Genomic DNA, 27,158 nt, shown 5'->3' on the forward strand with positions numbered 1-27,158 from the left:
TGAAACATGAGACCAACACTTTACATGTTGAATTTATATTTTTGTTCAGTGTAGATAACATTGGGATGGTCTGGCTGGCTGGCTGCGACTGCCTGAGTAGTGATGAAAAGATGTCTTAAAGGAATGAAAAATACAGTAATATAATAAAAACTAAGTAATATACAACAAATCTTTTTTTTCATAGTCATTTCCTATTGATGTCTTCCCAATGTGGACCTGCACAGACAATGGAATATTTTCAATGTTTTGGCAGTTGAATGTTCACTATTTTTGGCTTTGAAATTTCCATTAAGTTCTAAAATAATTGTAACGTGATAACGCATTTAATGTAAAATAAAACATTGAAAACCATGATTATTTTTTTAGAATCAAACCGAATCTGAACCAATCTCAAAAAGCACTAATCGCTCCGCACTATCAGTGACTGACATAAGAGAAACTGCTGATGCACAACCAAATTACACCTTGTGTATTCTACTACTCTAACTCTCAACAGTAAATTGAGACCCTGAGTGACAACTGCATTTTTTAATGAATCGGTCCGGGGGCCCCCTAAGCAACCGCTTGCCAGTTATGCCTGGAGCTGGCCCTGTAGCTATCCAACAACAGATGGCACCAAATCTGTCACAAAATCTATTTTCTCTGCTGTATTGTACACTACAATCTTATTTCCACAGCAGCCATTCAAGAGTATAATATGAGAACAAGCCAGTCTGTCTCACCTTTTAGGAATTCAAGAACCAAAAGCATGGGAGGTCAATTCACTGCCTTGGCATTTGTTGGTGATTGAACCAGTGTGACCTTCAGCCCTAGGTCTCAGTGCTAAAGGAGTCCAAGGATGTGTCCGAAATGGAAACCTATAGAATTACTTAATTTTTCCGATGGAAATTCAGTTGTGGCAAGTCCAATACGTTTTTTACCGGCATGAGTGCATTTTTTTAATTATCATTTAAATTTGTGACATTATCTTCTATATACACATTACCTTGCATAGTATTTGTAGCTGTCGTGTGAATGTTGCGCTTATGTCTTATGGTATCTTTCTCTCGTCTCTTGATTTTCTGAAGGTTACGACCGGAGTCTGTAACCTGATGACACAGTATGAGAGTAGGGCCCTAGGGAACAGGGTGACATTTGTGACAAACACCAAGCAAAATGTGTATTTTTGGACTTCACTCACGCAATGACAAAACAATATTGCCACATGAGTTTGATTCAGTAAATACAATGCAGTGTTTAAAATGTTTATTCTCGTACATGTTTGCAATGACACATTTACGACAGTAAAACAGTATGTATATATTCCTGCTCACACCAGTCGACTTGCTTCACCTTTTCACTGGTTTTCAAAAAGAGCTGTTATGTTGAAGCAGCGTATTACAATTTCAGCATTGGCATGCGAGCCGCTTACATTTCTATTTGTGACACAGCATACACACAAGTTTAATAACGTATAAATTCTGAGTATGAGCCATGTATTTTTGTCTTTCCACTAAACCAACAAACCTGCCTTGCTCCAAATTAAAAAGTGTTCATGTTACTTTTACTTTGCAGAGAAGGAAAACCTCAACACTGAGAAGGCACTGGAATTTTAGTTAGGCCTGAAAAATATTTTTGGGGACTGTCAAAGTAGTACTGGTGAAGAGTCATACACGCACCCTGAAACATCTTAACACAGACGCCCGGTACAAGACCACAGAACTACTGAGCACAGCACAAACATTTAAAATACACAGACAGCGAAAATCATTGCAAGCACAGAAACACTATATCAAAAAGGCCAAAACATGTACTTTATTTTCTTTAACTTTTGTTCAGACATCTACTAAATCAGTGTCTCACACCCCACTTATCTGTTACTATGTCCCACCTGCACCCCCTAAAAACACATTTGTCCCAGTAGAGAAATGCTAGAACAATCAAAAACAGTAAAAATAGAAATTAACCCCCATTCCTGTAATAACTTCAGGAAGCCTGCTAAAATCACCTTTTCTTTAGACATCTAAAATGATTTCACACAGCATGGGAGATTTTAAAACAAAAGTTAGTGCATTTCATTCCACAACACCACTACCTGCTCATAGTTTAGCCATTAAATGGATGTAAAAATAAAAATCACAACAGGCCCAGTGATTACATAGATAACATGTTACTGCACTGCTAGCACCCAGGCAATGCACTGAATTCTCAAATCAGATATTGTATACTCAACTATTACATCAAAACATTTTAGGGGAACAAAAAAAGCAATTTTTTTTTTTAAATTAATCAAAAAAATATTTAAAAAAAATAGCGACATTACTTACAATACATTTAAAAAAAGTCAAACTGCATAACTCTCAAAACATTTAATCTAAATATGCTCACTAATACAGATCATAAAGAGAAAAAATGAAAATCGCAACAGTCATCTAACACAAACCAGACTAAAGACTAGCCTGCTAGGTGCAAAATTGGTACAAGAACATTCAGACCACTTATGAAAAGTGGCCTTCTCTCAAACAGGCCTACATTCACCAAGCCATGACTGGCCAATCCTGTTTCAGCAACATTTGATCTCCACTTCCCACACAGATTTGAGCAAGTTCCCAAAATTGTCTTTTTTGCTTGCTCGACTTTGGTCCGGATGTTCAATCCATTCATACACAAAAGGCTGAATTAAGAGTTTGTAAGAGCATAGAGAGAACAGATATTAAGATTGATGCCCCCCACATCTAGTCAACTCTAACATTTATATTTAAGACATCACTAAAGCAGGGGTTCTTAAAGTTTTTCAGCCTGCGACCCAAATTAGATTGTGTTTTTCTCACACTCATGAAAAGATGCACCCTTTTGGGGGCCCTAAGCATAATTTGGTTAGGTGAGAATGCCTGCCCCCCCCCAGACAGCAGAGAGAAATAATTTAGTTTAAATTACATTTCCTAAATTCTACACCTTTTGCCATGGGGCAGAGAGAATTTTGCAAATGTATAAAACATACTGCCATGGAATGGAGAGGAATCTGTGCAGTGTTATAGCCAATTTCCTGCTAGACTAATTCTACACATTGTGCAATGACTTTATGCCATGATAACATGAGATCCAAGTGAGAGTGATTAACCTCAGTGCCCTGCGTGCCTGGTGGGTTTCGCCCGTGCTAATACAAGTTTAGATAGCCGGCTAGACTAATTTACCAATCTAAAAAGTTGGTTGACATGGCTAAGAGTGACTGACAAGGGGAAAACTGCTTATGCACAACCATGTCTAAACTGTACCTTTTGTAATCTACTATTCTAACTCTAAACAGTAACTTGAGACCACCCAAGTTCCTAAGATGTTTTACAAAATAAAATACAAATAAGTGACATGTCGCGACCCACCATTAACATGTGAACGACAAATGCTCTAAAGTTTCCTTTTAGCAATCAATGGACATGTACAGAACTCAAACATAATTGGATATGCATTAAAATATTCAACTCTAAGAACCAAAAAGTGAAATAACCATTTAATCCTGGCGCAATCAGCGACCGACGTCATCAGCACTCTACCCAAACATCTCCAGAAAACTTGTTTTGGGACCGAGGCACCATTTCATTTTAACTTGAGGAAATACGTTCCTCATACGCTAGGAGCGTGTTTTCTGGACTCAAATGCTAGCCAGCTAGCTAATATTTAGAAAAACAAATGTTTGGCTAGTGTCGTTAACCCGTTTGCAATCCCCTTGGCTGTCGCTACCAAGCAACGCTATCAGTTGTGTTGTCATACTTTACCTAGGTAATATTGCGCGGGAAAAGGGCATGAACCAGACATTTAACATGTAGATGCATGACGCGTTCAGAAATCCATGATTAGGACTATGATCAGAATACTAAAACAGAATGAACTATTAAGTCTAGACACGGCCTTAAGAGAACATGAGAATTGAGTGTTCACTTGCTTCAGAATTCAGGCCCATTTTTGCGATTTTAAATGAGCAAGTTGGAATACGTCGAATGCCAGAGACCAGTTTCATGCTTGGGAAACCATTGCACTAAATCTGCCATTACTACTCTGAAATACCATCTAGCCTACTCTACATGATACAACCAACCAAAATGCTTGATAGCCTCCCCGGAGCCTGTTGCACAGATATGGTAATAGAGCATATTGAACTGACCAGATATCTGGGGTGGAAGGGTTTCTATTTGATTTTCAAGGTATATATCAATGCTGAACCTGCATTTGACCACATAGGTTGGGGAATACAATTGTAAAGATTAATACAATAGGTACAGCTTCTATGCAAGCCAAAACAAAAATATATAATTCTTAAATGGCTATGTACAACACTGTAGAATTCATGAAACGCCAGCCAGTTACATACACCGTTAGTGTCTAGGATGCGAGTGTCTCAATAACGGAACACCTAAACTAAGGGAAGACTACTCCTATGAGCCTTTACCCATGACATACACAGCCAAACATTTAACAATCTGTATGGAAGAGAGTAAATTAAGATAAAAAATATAACAATTCAGTTACATCAGTCTCACTATACAAACACCTCAAATTTGCACTGCTCAAGTATTCATGCACTATTATTGTAAAGTTTTCAATGCTGTACTTATGCAAGGGTGTACCAAAATCTTCCGTCAACCATGAAAAGAAATGCATCGATTTTAATTCACATGTCCGCACTAGTTAAAAAAAATATATTCCAGACTAAAAGCAGACATGTCTAAGATGGTTTCTTCACCTAAATGAATGTGCAGCTTGACTTGACAGGCTTCCCAACTCTCAGAACAACTCCTGAACCATGTGGCCATCGTCTGCTTCCAACCGTCATAAAAGCAAACTTCCACACAGTTAATGAACAATACCTTACTAACCCCTCCCTCAAATTCATTTTTTATAACGAAGTAGTATCAAAGCAAAGTTGTCATATCGGTGGATATCCACATCTTTTGCTTTGTTGCATATAAACTAGATTTGCTAACAGTTCAACTGTTGTTTCTTATTTTGCAACTACTGGTATTTTTGAGATACAAGGCTTTACTTACCATACATTTGTCCCCCCTCCCTCAAACCCCACTTTCACATAAAAATAAAATTCATAGATTTAGCGGAGGGCCCATTCTTCAAGCTAACCAAGGTGAGGCCACATGTCAGCATCTCACTGTTCTTTCAAACAAGTCTTTCAGTTTGTGTTTTGTGACTCATGTTCACCCCCACTTAAAATGATTACCGCTTTCAGTGTTTCCCCAAACAAAGGTCAGTGTGTGTCCGACTGAGCTCCAGGAGGGTCTTCTAGATTCGGAACGCACATGTTCTTTCATCCAATAATATATATTCATATATTTCTGTCTTTACATATATAGATCTGTTTGTTTTCCTGTTAGTCTGTTGGTTGTGGTTTAAACTACTTCGGCGACCGGGGTGGAATGTTCTGTTCCTTCCCACTCCGTCTAGCCCAGCCGTGGGGGGAGATCCGTCGTCTCATGGAGGCACCCCGCTGCTGATCCCGGTACTTTAGACCCATCCCTCCGGATAGGGCAGGGCCGTTACCCCCACGGTATGAGCCCAGGGGGTCACGAAGGGGCCGGCCTTCTCCAGACCCCTCAGGTTTCTCTGGCCTATCACCATTGCTGCTGCTGGAGGCTGCAGGCTCATCAGCCTTGTTGACACGAAGCTCCTGCAGGGGTTGGCTGGCAGAGGTGATGGGAGGGTTGGGGGAGGTGCTTGGGGCTGGGAGCTGGGTGGCTGGCCGCTTGCACATCTCAGCATAGCTCAGCTTCCTTGGCTCCTGGTTGGATGGTGAAATACAGACAGGAAACAGAATAGGGGGAGGAGAAAGAATAGGTAGAACAGCTTTTCGTTTACCTCTTTTTAACTGACATTATATCCAATGCATTATCTATCCAGTGAAATCAGCCAGGTAGTGAGTGAAGTCTTACCGGTGCAGTAGTGGGGGCAGCGGGGACTGGTGTTGTGGAGATGGACTGACTGCTGGTGGGGATAGGGGTGGGTTTGGTAGCAGCGGCAGGCTGTGATGGGGTTGGCAAAGAAGAGGGTGGTGTGGGGGTTGGAGCAGCCTCCCTTTGGACATGAGGCTCAGGCTTCTCCACCGGGTGAGCAACACTGCACAGACAGAAGAAAAGATTTCTATGAAGGTTTTTTTCCAACATTTAAATATCTTAAAAATCCCTACAGCACATCTTTGTGACCGTTAACCAGAGGAAGACTATACCTTGGAACAGGGGGCTCCACAACTAGAGGGGTGGGGGGTTTGAGGGCTGGCATGACAGGACAGGGCACGCTCACAGTTTCTTCCTGGGTACTAACAGGAGGGGCCACAGCCTCCTTATTCACCTCAGGCTGGACATGAGATAGGACAGTTGACTTGGAGGAAGAAAAAACATGGCATTTGGTTGAGACCACAAAAAGAGTGATTACATTTGAGTAATTTATGTGACGCGCTTATACAGAGCGACTTATAGGAGCACATTAGGGTTCAAATCAAATTCTATTTGTCACATGCACCGATTACAACAGGTGTAGACCTTAATGAAATTCTTAGTTATAAGCCCTTAACCAACAATACAGTTAAGAAAAAGTAAAACAAATAAAGAGCAGCATTAAAATAACAGTAGCAAGACTATATACAGGGATACCGGTTGGTACAGAGGCAATGTGCGGGGGCACAGGTTAGTTGAGGTAATATGTACATGTAGCTAGAGTTAGAGAGACTACGCATAGATAACAGAGTACCAGCAGCGTAAAAGGGGGGGCAATGCAAATAGTCTGGGTAGCCATTTGATTACATGTTCAGAAGCCTTTTGGACCTAGACTTGGCCCTCTGGTACTGGATAAGTGCCTTGCTCAAGAGCACAGACAGCTTCACCTAGTCGGCTCAAGATTAAAACCAGCAACCTTTCGGTTACTGGCCCAACTCTCTTAACCACTAGGCTATCTGCCGGATGTAAGAGTTGGGGATAAGTGGCCTGACCAGGAAAAACAATTATAACCAGTTTGTAAGCCTACTTGTTTGTGTCAAGAAGAAAAAAAAAAGTGCAACAGCGTTCGAGTTTCTCCTTACTTTGTCACTGGTCACCACCTTAACACCCCGCACCACATCAGACATGCGTGTCTCCAGCACGGGCTCTTCTCCCTGCATGCTGACCGCACACCCAGGCAACGGAGGGAAGTTGGAGGTTGCCAAGTCAAACTTGGGCTGTGGAACCTTAACCTCACTCAGAGGGATGGGCCTCTGTAAACCCACACACAAGAACACGTTTTTAGCTTCAATCCAACTGCGCTTGGGGTCAGATAGGGTGTAGAATACACGTGACAGAAGTGGAAATTATGAAAAACGTAACTGACCATGAGCCGCTCGTCCTCTCTCCTTCTGCGCATCCCTCGGTAGCTGCCTCTCCTACAAACATTATCACCAAGATGAGCATAAGGAGCCAAAGAGTAAAAGGCATTGTTGCTGTTCTGAGAAGGCTTTGTATGGCCAAAAAAAAACATGTTTGAACCCTCAGATCTCATAATCTTACAGCTCATCGGGTCAAGTGTATTGACTAGTGACTTTGGGGGGGATAGAAGAAAGTTTGAGCGAAAGAAAGGGAGGAGAGTGAAACCCAAAAGCCTTCATCCTACAACTTGGAAGCACCTCTATGCGCATTGATTTGTCATCATAGGGTCAAAGCCATCTGGTAAAGCCCAATTGTGATATAATGGCATTTCATGTATGAGCAGGTTGTGGGTGTGTACGTGCGTTGTCTGTGGAGACTGACCTGCCTCTGCCAGCAATGCCCAGGTCTCCGTTAGACATCCCCTCTGAAGCCAGTGGGAGGGTGTCCCTGAGGCAGTAAGATGCGAGAGCAGGGCCAGATTCAGGGGTGCTAACCAGGGGAGCCCCAGTCATGCGGGGTGGCTGAGGGCTGGAGGGGCCAGACAGGCCATCCACCAGGGGGGGTACAGGGGTCACAGATGGAGGTAAGGTTTCGTCACATGGCTGGGGCTGGCTCTTCACATGGTTCCTGGGGAAGGAAATCAGTCAGTCATAACTGGATCTCATTCTCACCAGGCATAACTGCTAGCTATCATTCAGTCTAAAGATACAATAACTTGATCACAAAACAGCTAGAGCTGTTCCAGTAAGATTCATGCAGATATGGAGAGGATAAGGACATTAAACATTAAGACAGTGAATATTGTAACTATGCTACTGTATAGAATACTAAGGGAAGGGTTTTCGTTTGCTAAGCACAGGCTGATGGAAATGAACTTTCTGCAGCTTGTAGTCAAGTGCAAACTTGAATTTAATCCCTGAGCTCTCGGTTTCATATACCGTTATTTGTGAGTTACGCTAGCTTTCTCAAATATCAGTTGAGGGTTGCCACAGTTCAAGGACACCGCACAATAGCATTAAAATGGATAGTTTCAAGTTGCATTATCTAGCTTGCTAACGTATATGTTTTAGAATGAGAATGGATGAAATGGAGGTGGGGAGGAGCATCAACTGATAACGTGATTGATATCTGTTTATACCTGAAGGCATTGATTACATTCTTTCTGGAATAGAGGGGGACACTGTGGGACAGGGGGAAGTAAAAGGCAACAAGTTATTCATGACAGCAGACCCCAAAAAACTACTAACAAATATAATTTGTCTTATTTTGTTCAGGAACATAAATATGAATCATATATGTACTAAATCACATTATCTGCTCAATTACAACAACCACCCCAGTGCTTAAAAAAATGGATACAGAATGTCAGAACACATCTAATTTTGTAAGGCTGTGGAGGAATTCAAATGGTCCACTTTTGATGGCCAAACACCTGTTTGAACCCTCAGATCTCATAATCTTAACGCTCATCGGGTCAAGTGTAGAGACTAGCGACTTTGGGGCGTAAGAGAGAGTTGGTAAGAAAAGTAGGAGGGAGGGAGGAGAAAGAAACCCAAAAGCCTTCATCTCACAGCTTGAAGCACCTCTATGCGCATCAATTTGTCATCATTGGGTCAAAGCCAATTGATAAAGGATCAAGTGGAAGCCGGATGGGGGTTCTCGCCCTGAGAGAAAACACCTACCGGTTGCTGTTGAAGGGCGATCGTCCGAGGCCCAGGGGACTGGTGCCAGTCTTGTAGTTTCCAGGGGTGCTGAAGCCATTCACAAAGCCACTGTTGGGGAACGGGGCCTGGATGAAAGAGGGAAGAAATCATGGGTGGCAATTTTGTTCACTCAGTGTAGCCAGTCAATGACAAAGGTAAATCACCTCAGTTATGACACAGCTCTTACAGGAACAGCTGATCCTGACAGTGCTACATTACTAAATGTCATGACCACTCGGACCCCAGATTGCAAGGTTAAGGGTGTGTGTGTTACAGCAAACGCATGGTATATTCATACCAGTCTGAGCAGGACATGTTGAGGATGACGTTCACCACGCGTGTTCCTAAATCACCTATCCAGACCCTCAGATCTCATAATCTTACTGCTCACTGGGGGGGGGGTAAGAGAAAGTAAAAGGATTTGGGGGCATAGATGAACCCAGAGTGGCTCGTCTCCCAGCCTGAAACCCCTCTATGCACTTTGACCTGTCACCACTGGGTCACATGTTTTAAGAAAGGAGCCATTTGCTGAAAACTGGACTCAATTTGATCTTTGTTCAGAACTGAGTAGCTACAGGTAAACCAACACCATTGTTCCCATGATAAGCAACCACCACACTCTCCATTACATGATCTGAATGGGCTGGTCATCCTAGGAATGAACACAACTCATAACCAAGTGTAAAACAATATAAGTTAGTCACTTTACCCCTATGTACAAATTACCTCAGTACCCCCTGTAAATAGCCTCGTTATTATTATGTAATTCTATTGTGTTACTTTTTACATTAGGAAATATTTTCTTAACTCCATTATTGGTTAAGCACTCGTAAGTAAGCATTTCCCTGTAAGATCTACTACACCTGTTGTATTCGGCACATGGGACAAATAAAATTTGATTTGAACAGGGAACCTCAATCATCTGGGCCTTACCAGTGGGGTCTCAAAATAAGGGGCAGGCGATGGGTTCCAGGTGGGGGGCACCAGGGGGTAGAGAGGGTACTGCTGCTGGGGGCTGAACACCTGCTGCATGTAGAGGTGTGTAGAAGTGTACTGGGACTGAGACTGGCCCTGCTGGCTGTACACACTGGAGTCCAGTGCGCTACGGTAGCCATTCTTTGCAAAGAATGTGTTGATGGCCTTGATACGAGCCTGGACAGAGGAAAAGAGAGCGAGACAGACAGGTGGGGCAGGGAGATGTGTGTGTGTGTGTGTGTGTGTGTGTGCGCGTGTGTGTGTGTGTGTAGAGGAATGCAAAGAGGGTGGGAATGGAGTACAAACACATGACATGTAAGTACAACATGCAGTCCATTGAATAAACAAATTCAAGATTAAAATAGGCTTCACATGATTGTCCCCACTCTGCCATTTACAGAGAGAAGGAAATGGAGGCTGTGTTCCTCGTTCCCCTCAGAACTCAATCTCACAGTCATTAGGTCAGTCACACTGCTGACAGGGGGAGGAATAGGTGTAGAGGGGGATGAATAAAACAAATAAAATAAAAAAAATATAATATATAAAAAAAAAGGGAGAAAATGTCAAGAGGAGGAGACGAAAGATTTAGAGAGCCGAAGAGGAGTCCTCCACAGTCACAGTGCTTCTGGGTCCTTGCAAGCACAATAATGATCAACACTGTGGGCTTTGCTTTTGCCGAAGTTTCATGCATTAAGCTACTTGATCTACATTTTTGACATTTTTGTCATTTAGCAGACGCTCTTATCCAGAGCGACTTACAGTAGTGAATGCATACATTTAATTTCATGCATTTTTTGTACTGCCCCCCCCGTGGAAATCGAACCCACAACCCTGGCGTTGCATACACCATGCTGGCATTGCAAATACAATGCTCTACCAACTGAGCCACAGGGAAGGCTAGCGCACCAAATCAAATTAAAGTTTAAGGTGAATTAATGACTTTGAAATTCACATTGTCAGTCGCTCTTAAATTAAGTAGGATCAAAAATAACTACTGCTAAAGAGTGGTTGAATGAAATGTGGACAATGTCATAACTTCTTGAATGTGGGAGATGGAATTCAGACTAATAGAACAGAGGGAGAGAGAAATGGCTTGCAGTCTGGCTGGCAACGCCTTCCTTACCGGATCCTTATGCAGGCACAAACTCAAGGTGACCTTGCTGTAGTGTAGCCACAGCTCAGCCACAAGCTCCTAGCAATGAGACAGCAACACCCTCTAGAACTCACTGACGTGACCTCATAAAAGCTGACTGCAGAACAGTGAGGGAGGTACAGCACTGCATTCCCCCAACTCCTATCAGCTGATATCAGAGCTGTACAGTTGACTTAAGTTACGCATTGCCTCCCCTTGACTAAATGAAATCTGATCAAAGAAAAGCATGTTTTACGTGAGAAAAGACACATAAAAATGTACTAACCATGATGGGTTTTCCCTGAAATGTTTTCACTTCTTCCCTTAGATATCTGTGGGCCTGAGGAATGATAAGCGAGAATAAATAAAAGTACATTTACATTTGAGTAATTTAGCAGACGCTCTTATATAATGAGTGCATACATTTTCTCCCCACAAATCGCACAAAAAAAAGAACTTTGAATGAGGATTTGGAATTTGCAAGTCATTTTCACCGACTACGGATAGTTGTGAATAGGGCTGGTAATGGCCAGGGACATCAAGATACTTGGGTGTCGATACGCTATGTATCAATTCTATATGCACTGTGATTCTATATTGCGATTTGACCTTCCAAACATTTCTCACTATGGTCTGCTGCAGGGAGACAAGCGAGAGCATGAGAATTTGTTTTGATCACTCATGGAAATAAAGTGCTTAAAAGACAGGGTGAAAAACACCAGTGTTTCAGCACAGGTAGTGCTGACAAGTGTGATAGAAAATTACACATTTACCTGATTTGTTTGATATTAATAGTTAGCAATTAATACTTAACAAATAGGATATTTCTGGCCTGTTAGTGCCTGTTTTTACAGTCTCCACTCTAGTTCCCTGCAGCTAATCTAGGTGTATGGTCACTAGAGATGGCTTGAGCTGACAAATGAGTTAAAGACTGCATTACATAGACAAGATGTGGTGGGTGTATCCGAGAGATAGCAAGGAGGAGTTTAGAACAATTCCTCATTGTCTCAATTGTTCTTGCATCTGGGAAACTAAGCCAGGGTGGGGTTAAGACAACAACCCACGTGCAGATAACAGAATGAACCCAGAGTGCCTTATAATGCTCCTTGGTCTGCATGGGGGGGCGGGGGGGTGAACCATCCATGACTGAGCATTGATACGTCAGATATAAATTCAGCCCCAAAAAAAACATCCTCTCACTGTCAACTGCATTTATTTTCAGCAAACTTAACATTTGTATGAACATAAGATTCAGACATGTGACTAACAAATTGAATAATGTGTCGCTGAACAAAGGGGGGGGGGATCAAAAGTAACAGTCAGTATCTGGTGTGCTGCATTAAGTACTGCAGTGCATCGCCTCATGGACTGAACCAGATTTGCCAGTTCTTTGCTATGAGATGTTACCCCCACTCTTCCACCAAGGCACCTGCAAGTTGCCAGACATTTCTGGAGGGGAAAATGGCCCTAGCCCTCACCCTCCGATCCAACAGGTCCCAGACGTGCTCAATGGGATTGAGATCCGGGCTCGTCGCTGGCCATGGCAGAACACTGACATTCCTGTCTTGCAGGAAAATCAGCCATACTGCTCGCTCTGTGCGTGGTGGTATTGTCATGCTGGAGGGTCATGTCAGGATGAGCCTGCAGGAAAGGTAGCACATAAGGGAGGAGGATGTCTTCCCTGTAACGCAGCATTGAGATTGCCAGCAATGACAAGCGCAGTCCGATGATGTGGTGACACCACTCCAGACCATGACGGACCCTCCACCTCAATAAATAAATAAAAATAAATAGATCCTGCTCCAGAGTACAGGCCTCGGTGTAACGCTGATTCCTTCGACGATAAACGCAAATCCGACCATCACCCCTGGTGAGACAAAACCACAACTCGTCAGTGAAGAGCACTTTTTGCCAGTCCTGTCTTGTCCAGTGACGGTGGGTTTGTGCCCATATACGACGTTGTTGCCGTTGAGGACCTGCCTAACAGGCCTACAAGCCCCCAGTCCAGCCTCTCAGCCTATTGCGGACAGTCTGAGCACTGATGGAGGTATTGTGCGTTCCTGGTGTAACTCGGGCAGTTGTTGTAGCCATCCTGTACCTGTCCCGCCGGTGTGTTCTGATGTACTGATCCTGTGCAGGTGTTACACGTGGTCTGCCACTGCGAGGGTGATCAGCTGTCCGTCCTGTCTCCCTGTCTTAGGCGTCTCACAGTACGGATATTGCCATTTATTGCCCTGGCCACATCTGCAGTCGTCATGCCTCCTTGCAGCATGCCTAAGTCACATTCACACAGATGAGCAGGGACCCTGGACATCTTTCTTTTGGTGTTTTTCCAGAGTCAGTAGAAAGGCCTCTTTAGTGTCCTAAGTTTTCCTAACTGTGACCTTTATTGCCTACCGTCTGTAAGCTGTTAGTGTCTTAATGACTGTTCCACAGGTGCATGTTCATTAATTGTTTATGGTTCATTGAACAGAACAAGCAATGGAAAGTGTTTAACCTGTTGGGGCTAGGGGGCAGTATTTGCACCGCCGGATAAAAAAAACATACCCGATTTAAACTGGTTACTACTCTTGCCCAGAAACGAGAATATGCATATAATTAGTAGATTTGGATAGAAAACACTCTAAAGTTCCTAAAACTGTTTGAATGGTGTCTGTGAGTCTAACAGAACTCATATGGCAGGCCAAAACCTGAGAAGATTCCATACGGGAAGTGCCCTGTCTGACAATTTGTTGTCCTTCTGTTGCATCTCTATCAAAAATACAGCATCTGTGCTGTAACGTGACATTTTCCAAGGCTTCCATTGGCTCTCTAAAGCCGCTAGAAAGTGGAATGGGGTGTCTGCTATCTCTGGGCAAAGAACAGCAGCAGAATTTGTAAGTGGTCAGCCTGGGGACAGTGAGACTGAGATGTGCGTTCGCGAGACTACTCAATTTTTTTCTTTCAGCCTTTGAATGAATACAACATTGGCCGGTTGGAATATTATCGCTATTTTACGAGAAATCGCATAAAAATGGATTTTAAACAGCATTTGACATGCTTCTAAGTACGGTAATGGAATATTTTGAATTTTTTTGTCACGAAATGCGCGTCAACCTTCGGATAGTAACCTGAACGCACGAACAAAAAGGGAGCTATTTGAATATAACTATGGATTATTTGGAACCAAAACAACATTTGTTGTTGAAGTAGAAGTCCTGGGAGTGCATTCTGACGAAGAACAGCAAAGGTAATCCAATTTTTCTAATAGTAATTCTGAGTTTAGTGAGCCCCAAACTTGGTGGGTGTCAAAATAGCTAGCCCTGTGATGCCGGGCTATCTACTGAGAATATTGCAAAATGTGCTTTCACCGAAAAGCTATTTAAAAAAAAAAAATTCAAAAATAATAATAAATAAAAATAAATAAAAAAAAAAATCGGACATATCGAGTGCATAGAGGAGTTCTGTATCTATAATTCTTAAAATAATTGTCATGCTTTTTGTGAACGTTTATCGTGAGTAATTTTGTAAATTCACCGGCAGTGTTCGGTGGGAATGCTAGTCACATGCTAATGTAAAAAGCTGGTTTTTGATATAAATATGAACTTGATTGAACAAAACATGCATGTATTGTATAACAATGTCCTAGGGTTGTCATCTGATGAAGATCAAAGGTTAGTGCTACATTTAGCTGTGGTTTGGGTTTGTGTGACATTATATGCTAACTTGAAAAATGGGTGTCTGATTATTTCTGGCTGGGTACTCTGCTGACGCAAGCGTCCCACCTAGCCCATAGAGGTTAAATAAAGATGATTGTTTGAAGAAATTACCAAATCTCTCTCAGTTCTGAATTTCCACGACACTAGTACTAGCTAACACTACCTAGCAACAACGATACTGGAGTCAAAGTATCGATATGATCCACAAAACTATCGGGATACGCAACTATCGATTTTCCCTATCACTAGTTAAGAATGTGAAACACTACCTGCTGTGCATCAGTGTCCGACCGGAAAGTGATGTACCAGTTGTTGTTGGCCGCAAATTCAACACTAAGCACTTCGGGGCAGTTTTCATTCTTAAAGAGGGTCTCCACTTCCTGAAGGAAAAGGAAATAGAGGGTTTACAGTTCCACAACAAAATAACGATATTTGTCACATGTAATGAGCTAATGTCTACACAAAGGAAAATTGTAAAAACATGAATTCTCCCATTTGGTTACCTCCACCGGTGTGGTCTCGGGCACCTCCCTCAGAATGATGATGCAGCGCTTGTGGTTGGGCCGAACCCTTTTCCCACTTTCGTCAACTTGTACCATGGGCGAGGCTGAAACCATACACATCAACCAGGGGTCTAATTAACGCAGGATTTTGCATTTTTCAAGCCGGAAAGGAAAAGTCAAAGGCAGAAAAATGAAATACAGTTAGGGTTCATGCCAAATCATGAATGTAAAGGGACTCATTTCGCACTTCATACATTTGCAATGGAGTTACACTTCACCCGGATGAAATATCTTTGCTCTCGTCATTGGATCACCAGCACTCTGACTGATGTGAAGGCTATTTTTCTCTGGGAGTTTCTTAGGTAGCCAGTTAAAATGCAAGATTAATATTTTGCTTGAAATTAGGAAATGTAGCTGGCTGCATTCTATGAAAGCCATGCATCATCTTTGCAAAAAACCTTGCCTTTTCATTCTAAGACAATTTGGCAGCAGACTTCTGAAAGCTAATGCGACCCCTGAACAACGTGTCAACAGAAACATCATCCACTAAGATTAACTAGAGCCTTTTCCAATAATGACACTGAGGACTATTTTCTCTCCTTTGAGTTTGCTCCTGAAGCCAGGTTCATGGCATACTACCATTTGATTTACACAACATGCCTACCACTTTGAAGATGCAAAATATTTGTTTAACAAGAAAAAAAAAAAAAAAAAACTTGAGCGTGCACAACTATTCACCCCCCCAAAGTCAATACTTTGTAGAGCTACCTTTTGCAGCAATTACAGCTGCAAGTCTCTTGGGGTATGTCTCTATAAGCTTGGCACATCTAGCCACTGGAATTCTTGCCCATTCTTCAAGGCAAAAATGCTCCAGCTCCTTCAAGTTGGATGGGTTCTGCTGGTGTACAGCAACCTTTAAGTCATATCACAGATTCTCAATTGGATTGAGGTCTGGGCTTTGACTAGGCCATTCCAAGACATTTAAATGTTTCCCCTTAATAAACCACTCAATTGTTGCCTTAACAGTATGCTTAGGGTCATTGTCCTGCCGGAAGGTGAACCTCCGGCCCAGTCTCAAATCTCTGGAAGACTGAAACAGGTTTCCCTCAAGAATTTCCCTGTATTTAGCGTCATCCATCATTCCTTCAATTCTGACCAGTTTCCTAGTGCCAATGAAAAACACCCCCTCAGCATGATGCTGCCACCACCATGATTCACTATGGGGATGGTATTCTCAGGGGGATGAGAAGTGTTGGGTTTGCCCTAGACATTGTTTTCCTTGATGGACAAAATGCTCAATTTAATTCTCATCTGACCAGATTACCTTCTTCCATATGTTTGGAGAGTCTCCCACATGCCTTTTGGCAAACACCAAACGTGTTTGCTTATTTTTCTCTTTAAGCAATGGCTTTTTTCTGTCCACTCTTCCATAAAGCTATGTAGAGTGTACGGCTTAAAGTGGTCCTATGGACAGATACTCCAATCTCCACTGTGGAGCTTTGCAGGTCCTTCAGGGTTATTTTGTCTCTGTTGCCCCTCTGAATGCCCTTCTTGCCTGGTCCGTGAGTTTTGGTGGGCGGCCCTCTTGGCAGGTTTGTTGTGGTGCAATATTCTTTCCATTAAAAAAAAATGGATTTAAATGGTGCTCTGTGGGATGGCCAAAGTTGCAGATATTTTTTTAATAACCCAACCCTGATCTGTACTTCTCCACAACTTTGTCCCTGACCTGTTTGGAGAGCTCCTTGGTCTTCATGGTACCGCTTGCTTTGTGGTGTTGCAGACTCTGGGGCTTTTCAGAACAGGTGTGTGTGTGTGTGAGATATATATATATAGTGACACTTATATAAAGTCCACCTGTATGCAATCTAATGTGACTTCTGAAGGTAATTGGTTGCACCAGATCTTATTTAGGGACTTTATAGCAAAGTAGGTAAATACATATGCACACAGGACTTCTCCAATTTTTTTTTTTTTAATTTCACTTCCCCAATTTGGACTATTTTGTGTATGTCCATTACATGAAATCAAACTAAAAAGCTATTTAAATTACAGGTTGTAATGCAACAAAATAGGAAAAACACCAAGGGGGATGAATACTTTTGCAAGGCACTGTACTACCTTGTTGTTTTAAGTTTGACTACCACAATTGGCATTATCATCCCTCTAAACAATTATAAATTCATCTACTGGTGGCGTTACAGCCATCACATTGTTACTTCTACCACAAATCTCGTTCCCAGCCGTGTATCAACATCTGGTAAGAGCCTTTACAACTTGAATGCTAAGTGTCCTTAGGCTGGCTAAAGATCCTGCAATCTGAGCTTGTTTCAGACCATTCTTGTAGCAGGCTACAGCTATAAGACTATCCAGACAGGCCATTTCATCAGTTCTCCCCACTCCCACAGGGTTAAAGACGTGGGTTTGTACCTCGTAGCACCTCCAAAATCAGGTCCATGTCAGTGGTGAGGACCTTCACACCCTCCATGCTGGCGATGGTCCAGATGGGGACAAACTGGTCACTGTCCATCTGGGACATCAGGTACAAGTCCTTGGACAGATTCTCTCTGAAGACAGACAGCAACACAGCATGAGAAACCAAAAAGCCATGTCTGTTACAGCCTATGGGACGCAAAGATATCAAAAATCACATTCATATGTCCATTTTTCTTTTCCTTGTTCCCCTCAGATCTCATAATCTCACGGTCATTAGGTCAGTCACACTGTGCTGACAGAGCTAGGGGGAGAGAGAGGAAGAGGTGTAGAAGGAGTAGGAAAGGTAGAGAGTGAATAGATTGAGAGATATGAGACGGATAGCCCTCCAGTCACAGCGCTCCTGGGTCCTTCCAAGCGCGATGCTGATCATCACCGGGGGTACAAATCCAAGGTCTACTCAATACACTACCACACCATGTAGAATTTCTTAGTTCAATGAGAGACATTTCAATTCTGACTGTATTTAAGTTAAAACAACCATCTGAAATAGGCTCTCAAAAGCAGTTACTCACCTGGAGAAGCAGAACTCCAGCTGTTTCTTCAGAGACTCTCTCATGCTCACCTCTGAGAGGGGCTGCTTTTCCTCCACTGCACAAACAATTTCAGATCAAAATGAATGTTTGACTCTAGGCTGCAATGCTACAAGTACCAGCCCTTCTGCATAGGAAAGGTTTGCCAAAGCCTTACATCTCGGATCATTACTATTGGCAATTGTTATGACATTAATTGATGTAACACTCAATGACAATACTTGGTGAAAGGCAAAACTGAGAAACGTAATGCATCCAATTCCCTTCAACGCCAGATCAGAGCATGGCATCTCAAAAGCATCTGACCAAAGGACTGCTACTGACCTGCTGACCCAGTCACAGTGTCATAGAGGGGGTACCCCAGCTCAGGGGGGTCCATGCCGTTCACTACACCCTCTGTGGGTGCAGGGGCACTGCTGTCCGAGGAGGGGTCTAAATACCCCGTGCCATACCCCTTAGCCCCAGTAGGAGGGACCTCTGAGTAACCTGGGAGGAAGAGGGGAGAGTCATGTGGTTGATAAGAGTCTGAACAGAGAAAGAGACTGTCAAGGTTGAACCAGGGAGACTATGTAATCCAGACTCATAACAGAGCTTGGTTTTCAGTGCCTCCACAGAGCAGGGTTAGGATCATCTCTGGCCTTGATTAATAGTCCTTCCAAAAAGGGCCATTGAGCCCTCTGAACTCTGCAAATCAAGAGCCGAAAACCACGTGCTTAACACTACGTGTACAGAATTTGAGAGAAATCTGTTGAAGCCATTTCTCATCTGGTGACAAATCTATGAAGGCCTGTGTATACATGTAGTGGTGAAATAAAAACTCCAGGGTGCATTTAATTTGGCCCGCACCCTCAGTGACATCAGCAGAGTTAGGGGTCATCTGGAGCAAGTAGGGGCCCTCTACGCCCTCATCTGGGACTTGGATCTGGGGCGCAGAGATCTCCTGCCAGACTTTGGCATTGGGGTTCAGGCCTGCTCCCTTTGTGGTTACCTGTGGGATGAAATGCACAAACTCCTTAAGGCTGCTGTAGGTGTCCGGCAAAGTCAAAACATCTATTTAGAGCACATACATTCAGATTCCAAAGTTGCATCATTTTCAAGACATCCAATGCTCTCTGTCAAACACATTATCATATACCATTAACAAACATAATCAACCATAGGCTACGCAAGTCTATTTGGAGTGATGCATTATGAATGCGTAATTTTCAAATGGTCAATGTTCCACATAAAAACACATTCCAAGGTTTATAGGTAATCATTTTACTATTAGAACAGGGAATGAATTGGAGAAAAAAAATAGAAAAAAAATAAATTGTCCAGCTAATGAATGGACTAAATTTAAAGGAGGCATTATATGTCCTGCCAGCCAGGACTACACAGGTTCTTGTGCTTTAAGATTCGGAAAACAATTGCGACATGTAGCCTACTAGCTACAACTCCATTTCTTAACTTCTTTGGGAACAGGGGGCAGTATTGAGTAGCTTGGATGAATAAGGTGCCCAGAGTAAACTGCCTGCTATTCAGGCCCAGAAGCCAGAATATGCATATAATTAGTAGATTTGGAAAGAAAACTAAAGTTTCCAAAACTGTTAAAATAATGTCTGTGAGTATAACAGAACTCATATGGCAGGCAAAAACCTGAGAAAAATCCAACCAGGAAGTGGGAAATCTGAGGTTTGTAGTTTTTCAAGTGATTACCTATCCAATATACAGTGTAAATGGGGTCAGATTGCACTTCCTAAGGCTTCCACTAGATGTCAACAGTCTTTAGAACGTTGTTTCAGGCTTCTACTGTGAAAGGGGAGTGAATAAGAGCCGTTTCAACCAGTGGTCTGGCTGAAAGCCATGAGCAGTTGATCACGCGTGGCTGTGAGCACGAGCGCCATTCCCTTTCCTTTCTAATGACAAAGGAATTGTCCGGTTGAAATATTATTGAAGATTTATGATAAAAACAACCGAAAGATTGATTATATACGTCGTTTGACATGTTCCTACGAACTATAATGGAACTTTGACTTTGAGCACCCTTTGTGCATTTGGATTACTGGACTAAAAGCGCAAACAAAAAGGAGGTATAGGACATAAAGATTAACTTTATCGAACAAAACTAACATTTATTGTGGAACTGTGATTCCAGGGAGTGCATTCTGATGAAGATCAAAAGGAAAGTGAATATTTATAACACTATTTCTGACTTTTGTTGCCTCCACAACATGGCGGGTATCTGTATGTCTTGTTTTGGTGGCTGAGCGCTGTACTCAGATTATCGCATGGTGGGCTTTCACCGTAAAGCTTTTTAGAAATCTGACACAGCGGTTGCATTAAGGAGAAGTGCATCTATAATCCTATGCATAACACTTGTATCTTTCATCAAAGTTTATGAGTATTTCTGTAAATTGATGTGGGTCTCTGCAAAATCACCGGATGTTTTGTAGGCAAAACATTACTGAACATAACACGCCAATGTAAACAAATTTTTGGATATAAATATGAACTTTATCGAACAAAACATACATGTATTGTGTAACATGAAGTCCTATGAGTGCCATCTGATGAAGAACAAAGGTTAGTGATTCATTTTCTTTATTTCTGCTTTTTGTGACTCCTCTCTTTGGCTGGAAAATGGCTGTGTTTTTTTTTGACTAGGCGCTGACCTAACATAGTCATATGGTATGCTTTCGCCATAAAGCCTTTTTGAAATCAGACACTGTGGCTGGATTAACAAGAAGTTTATCTTTAAAATGGTGTAAAATACTTGTATGTTTGAGGAATTTTAATTAATTAGACTTCTGTTTTGAATTTGGCGCCCTGCAATTTCACTGGCTGTTGTCGAGGTGGGACGCTAGCGTCCCACATATCCCAGAGAAGTTAAGTTTTATACTTTGCATGCTCACCAATGATCTAAAGCACAACGTTATTCCCCGATTGCAACTATTGATTATCTAGAATGGATCCCTATACAGACCAAACATTTCCTCCCAATGTTGTACTGACTCGCTAGCTAACCGATTCAATTGATGTAGCCAGCTAATCCAAGACGGTCCTCACTTAAATAGAAAGTAAAAAAAATGTACAATGGGTGGAACTCGACAACATGGTACAATTCACAGTAGGACAAATACCAAAACTGCAAACAGAGCATGCTACAGTGAAGGAGCTTTCATGAGTACTCAATGGATTTTTCATTGGTTATGGTACTGTTAGACTCCGACCTCTCCACAAGTCACGTCCCGACACACTTCGTCAAAGACGGAAGGGAGACACCCAACCCGCAGTTTTTTTTCCTGGTTCAATAAACTAAGCAGATCAGACCCAGCTGCTATCGCATTGGTGTCTAGGCGAGTCACTCCCTTAAACCGACCACCCCACCGATGGTAAACGGCGTGAGTGAACTCATTTAGCCACCATCTTTGACTTTGTGCATCACCTCTCATTCACACATTCGTCTCCAAAGAGTCTCGCAATTGGTCGAAGCGTCGCTTAAATCATAACACTCATTCAACTCTTCCGCTACCTACCCTCTGCCGATAGAACGATGAATGACCACATATTGACAGGCATACATGCCGCTCCTGCAACATGTATACGCTGGAGGTCAACCGACAATGATTTTTCAACACCGATACGAGGACCCCCCAAAAAAAATCTACCAAACTTTTATTTATATATAATGACAACAATACTGAATGAACAGTTATTTTAACTTGATACATAAATAAAATCTATTTAGTCTCAAATAAATAATGAAACATGTTCAATTTGGTTTAAAGAATGCAAAAACAGTGTTGGAGAAGAAAGTAAAAGTGCAATATGTGCCATGTAAAAAAGCTAACGTTTAAGTTCCTTGCTCAGAACTTATAAAAGCTGGTGGTTCAATATTCCCAGTTAAGAAGTTTTAGGTTGTAGTCATTATAGGAATTATGACGCGTCGACTTTCTCTAACCATTTGTATTTCATATACCTTTGACTATTGGATGTTCTTATAAGCACTTTTAGTATTGCTAGCCTAATCTCGGGAGTAGATAGGCTTGAATGTCAAACAGCGCTGTGCATCAAGCATTGCTAAGAGCTTCTGGCGAACGCAGTAAAGTACTGTTTGAATGAATGCGTACGAGCCTGCTGCTGCCTAACACCGCTCAGTCAGACTGCTCTATCAAATCATAGACTTAATATAATAAACACAGAAATACGAGCCTTTGGTCATTAATATGGTCAAATCCGGAAACAAAATGTTTATTCTTTGTGAAATACGGAACCGTTCCGTATTTTATCAAACAGGTGGCAAGTATAAATATTGCTGTTACATTGCACAACCTTCAATGTTATGTATAATTCTGACAAATTAGTTCACAGTTCGCAAAGAGCCAGGCGGCCCAAACTGTTGCATATACCCTGACTCTGCGTGCAATGAACACAAGAGAAGTGACAATTTCCCTTGATAATATTGCTTGGTAACATGAATTTCTTTTAGCTAAATATGCAGGGTTAAAAAAAAATACACCCGTGTATTGATTTTAAGAAAGGCATTGATGTTTATGGTTAGGTACATTTGTGCAACGATTGTGCTTTGTTAAATCGTCACCCGTTCGGCGAAGTTGAAGTAAGCTGTGATTCGATGGTAAATTAACAGGCACCACATTGATTATATGCAATGCAGGACAAGCTAGTTAACCTAGTAATATCAACCATGTGTAGTTAACTGGTGACTATGTAAAGATTGTTTTTTTAGTAAGATGAGGTTAATGCTAGCTAGCAACTTACCTTCGCTCCTTGCTGCACTCGCGTAACAGGTGCTCAGCCTGCCACAGTTTCCTTGTGGAATGCAATCGGCGTCCAAAATTGCAGATTACCAATCGTTATGAAAACTTGAAATGGGCCCTAATTAAATCGGCAACGCCAATTAAATCGGTCAACCTCTAGTATACGCTGCAGATTTATAATCCAAAGAACATAAAATAGCAATCATTGTAGCGCAACCAGGAATAACATAAGTACCAATTTTACAGCATTGGCGGATAACCTCGTCTCAGAGCAAAACTTATTTTACGATACTAAGATTCGTGCCACTCCATTTAGTATGATATGTTAGGTTACATTTAATTTGCCTACCAATTTAATAGAGCTCGCCAGCTTGTAGTCATAAAACCGGGAAATGTTACCTTGTTCATTCACGGGGAAAGACTAGGGTTTGGAATAAATACCAAAAATAAGGTCTGAGGTTTACACAGGCTTAGATCTTATACGTTTTGTTCTATGAGCTAAACATCATGTTAACTGACTGATATTAATTATTTATTACAAAAATGCTTCAAATTCACAAAAATGTACATTAGCTGAGCAAATTCTCATAGAACAAAATGTATAAGATCTCATGAGGCTGTTTACCACAGGCCTTATTTTCGGCATTTAGCCAAAAACCCTACAAAACCATTTGTTTAGCCATTACTATTGCTCTAAAGCGGTCGTGCAATATAATACGTATTGTAGGACTTACAGTATGTTACGAATTGAAATGCGTACAATGCTTTACAAATTTGCAATACTTATGAAATTAATTCCCATTTGTTGTTGGTAGTGTTAGCTAGGTGGCTAATGTTAGCTAGGTTAGGTTAAAGGGTTAAGTTTAGGGTTGGAAGGTTTGGCTAACATACTATGTCCTTGCAAAGACGCTAAAAAGTAGTAAGTACTTGGAGTTGCAAATTACCTAAAATGCTGAAGTTGTCCATAACACTCGATCAAATTATCGAAATGTATTTATAAAGCCCTTTTGAAAATCAGTCGACGCCACAAAGCGTTAGACAGAAACCCAGCCTAAAACACCAAGCAATGCAGATGTAGAAGCATGGTGGCTAGGAAAGCAACCTTTAGGTTGCTAGACGTTAGCATTATACGCCCACCCAGCTTTAGTTTTTTCCTTAAGTAACCAATCGTCTTATCGAACATAATTTATAACACTAAGCGGGTCAAATAATGTAAGCTAATGTAACATACTAAATTAAGTGTAACAGATTTTAGTAACAATGTTTTGCTCTGAGACCAGGCTGCGGAGGAGGTCAGGAAAGCAAAGACGCCACATAAATAGCATCAGTTAGGTCAGAGGGCATCAAAACATGATTGAGGGAAAGGGTTGAACCAATGATTTATACACCATTGGGTTAAACAGAATCCTGGTCTGAGAAAGTAGGTCAACGTCTGACTGAGCCACAATTCTTATCCTGTGGAGAGCCAACAAGTCTTCAGGTCTTAGAAAAGGTTACTCAACACAGGAATATGGTTCACTGAACGACCTCAATCACCACACCTGCATATGACCCTCTCGCAGAGTGGCGGTACCAATGAGACCAATTGGGTTTTTTAAAACCTGGGTCTCCTGCATGTCACAAGACTTTTAGCTCAGGGAGCCAACAACTCTTTTAGGTCTCAGGCAAAGTTAATCATCACACGAGTGAGGTTCACCGAACCACTTCCATTTTAATATAAGAAAACAATTGGTCCAACTGAAATTGTACTTCCACTGTCAACCTAACCCCTCTGAAAGACAGGGTTTCGAGAGGTGTGGGAGGCTGCCACACGGAGTTGTGGTGGGTGAAGTGACATGCTCAAGGGAACAACAGCAGGCAAGTGCGTCTAGGATTTGATATCAACAACCCTCTGGTTGCCAGGTTATTTCTGCCACACTTTTCCCGTCCACTACACGAACAGCCAAAGACAAATACAATGAGTAGATTTTTGCAAGCAATTCAGACAATGTGTGACATTGAAAGGGGGATACCTCGTCAGTTGTCCAACTGAAACGTGTCTTCCGCATTTAACCCAACCCCTCTGAATCAGAGAGGTGCGGGGGCTGCTTTAATCAAAATCCATGGAATCGGCACCTGTTGATACCTAACCCAAGTACTGAAATTGTAATTGTTCTCACTCCTGGTCCATGATATTGTCAAACACACATATATATACACACATACATATTTTTTTATTTTTACAGAGAAGTGAAATATCCCAGTGCCATAGTGAAACAACTTCAACCTACTGGGTTTCTTGGAGTAAGTATTATTACTTGGCCTTAGTTATTTAAACAGCCCAGAGGCATACTGTCAGGAAAAACTGTCTGGCCTTAGGAATAAGCAACGACAGAAGTGGACGATTAGCCTAGGGGCTAACTACTGAATGCATGACTATCAATCTACCTCAATGAGGCTTGGCGAATAGATGTGAAAAGCAAAACAGTATAGGCAATAAAGCTTTACAGGGTAGCGGAACATCTCAGCCTATATACACATATACTGTAATTTACATTATTTTCTACGTACGAGCTTGTTCATCCTAAGGTTTCTTCCTCCCCAACGCCCAGAGTTTCTTCTGGCCACTTTCTAGTAGGTTTAGGCCTAGTAGGTTTTGTAAACTAAACATTACACCAATCAAGAATCAGTTTCACCTTCCCCCCACGGGTGAGGGTATCGTTGGACCTTCAACCACCACCGAAAATGTACATTAGCTAGAGTAACAAGATACTACCGGCATGAAACGATGCAAATTGGAAGAAACCAACCAGTTGCATGTCTAACGTTAATGTTTGCATTAAACATATTGTAAATTAACGTAAGCCAACAGTCGCAAGCTAGCGTTACCCAACTAAGTTAGTTGTACCATCGTCTTTGGCTGTACCTACTGTCTAGGTTGAAGACCTTGCCTACTGCCTCCTACCCAGGCACCACCAACGAGCAAGCATGAATTAGCTAACGTTTGCTAGCCATGTTAGCTAGCAACAATAAACTAAGCTAGTTACTGTACCTAGCTAAGTTAACGTTACATGGGTTAAACCAACGACGTTACACTCGAACTTTGGTTACACAACGACGTTACAGTAGCGTTTTATTGGATGAAATGTAGTTACATGGAACGACTAAGCTAAGGCTAACGATACCGCCAGGTGTTTGCTAGCTCGACTAGCTGCAAAACTAGGTACTAGTAACGCGGCTAAGCGAGTTACATCATTGGATCTAACACGTTAGTTAAAGTTCAACTAGTCGACCTACTAGGCTTGTTAACGTTAGTTTGTCGACAAAAAAAACTGCTAGCTATCGTTAGTTACCGTAAAGTGTACTTAGAGGTTACACGCCAGACTGGCAACTAAGAAACACGCGGCAGAACCTGCCAAGGCAAGTGTCAGTCAACCGCAGACTGTTTTATGGAATTGCAGTAATGTTAGCGCAAAATGATGATTAGCTTCAAGTTAATGTCACAAGTACAGTGAAATGTCTTTCTTGCAAGCTCTAAAAATGAACAATGCAATAATCAATGGGGGACTTGAAAGATTTTTGGGGGGACAAGTTAGCACAAGGCCCAAACTTACCATTCCGCCTTGATCTTTCGATATTATCTCCCCTTGCTCACGTTCGTCCGATCCCGACTTGACCTCCTTCTGCTGCACCAGACACTGTACCGAACTCATCCGGACCGCCCTGACAATCCAATCCCACCCCCACCAGTCCCCCCCACGTGAAAGCAATCACTCGCTGCTCAACTTGCGACGTTTTGTAACGGATTGTAATCAATGGAGCAAATGGCACAATAAAAAGGAAATAGAATAATCAATCGTCTAGTATTTTTCGGTTACAAACCACATCATTCTCATGACGGCATAACGTTACACCTTTCGAAGTTTAGCTAAGCGCCGCTGACAATTCTCCGCGTGTTGAACCAACAGACAACTTGACCTTGTCTCTAGTGGGTCTCATGCTGCTTTCA

General features: G+C 42.0%; 1 protein-coding gene across 3 annotated transcripts; it reads right to left on the reverse strand.

Annotated features, from left to right (window-relative positions):
• Window positions 1-1,230: 1,230 nt before the first annotated feature.
• Window positions 1,231-27,158, reverse strand: LOC106565589 (la-related protein 4). 3 transcript variants are annotated; one of them, XM_014132876.2, is made up of 17 exons: window positions 26,764-27,158; window positions 19,257-19,398; window positions 18,735-18,896; window positions 18,393-18,468; window positions 17,815-17,951; window positions 15,388-15,491; window positions 15,154-15,264; window positions 11,473-11,526; window positions 10,013-10,231; window positions 9,059-9,165; window positions 8,515-8,556; window positions 7,758-8,003; window positions 7,342-7,393; window positions 7,058-7,228; window positions 6,209-6,336; window positions 5,916-6,099; window positions 1,231-5,764 (listed from the first exon to the last, which is right to left on the reverse strand). In XM_014132876.2, exons 1-17 carry the CDS (start codon window positions 26,860-26,862, stop codon window positions 5,381-5,383), a joined length of 2,418 nt encoding a protein of 805 aa, XP_013988351.1. In that variant the 5' UTR covers window positions 26,863-27,158; the 3' UTR covers window positions 1,231-5,380. The 3 variants fall into 3 exon arrangements, with proteins under 3 accessions (XP_013988351.1, XP_013988350.1, XP_013988352.1); XM_014132875.2 differs by having other exon boundaries at window positions 6,209-6,360; window positions 26,764-27,157; XM_014132877.2 differs by lacking the exon at window positions 8,515-8,556 and having other exon boundaries at window positions 6,209-6,360; window positions 26,764-27,157.

This window comes from Salmo salar, chromosome ssa12 (assembly GCF_905237065.1).
Source record: "Salmo salar chromosome ssa12, Ssal_v3.1, whole genome shotgun sequence".
NCBI classification, from domain to species: domain Eukaryota; kingdom Metazoa; phylum Chordata; class Actinopteri; order Salmoniformes; family Salmonidae; genus Salmo; species Salmo salar.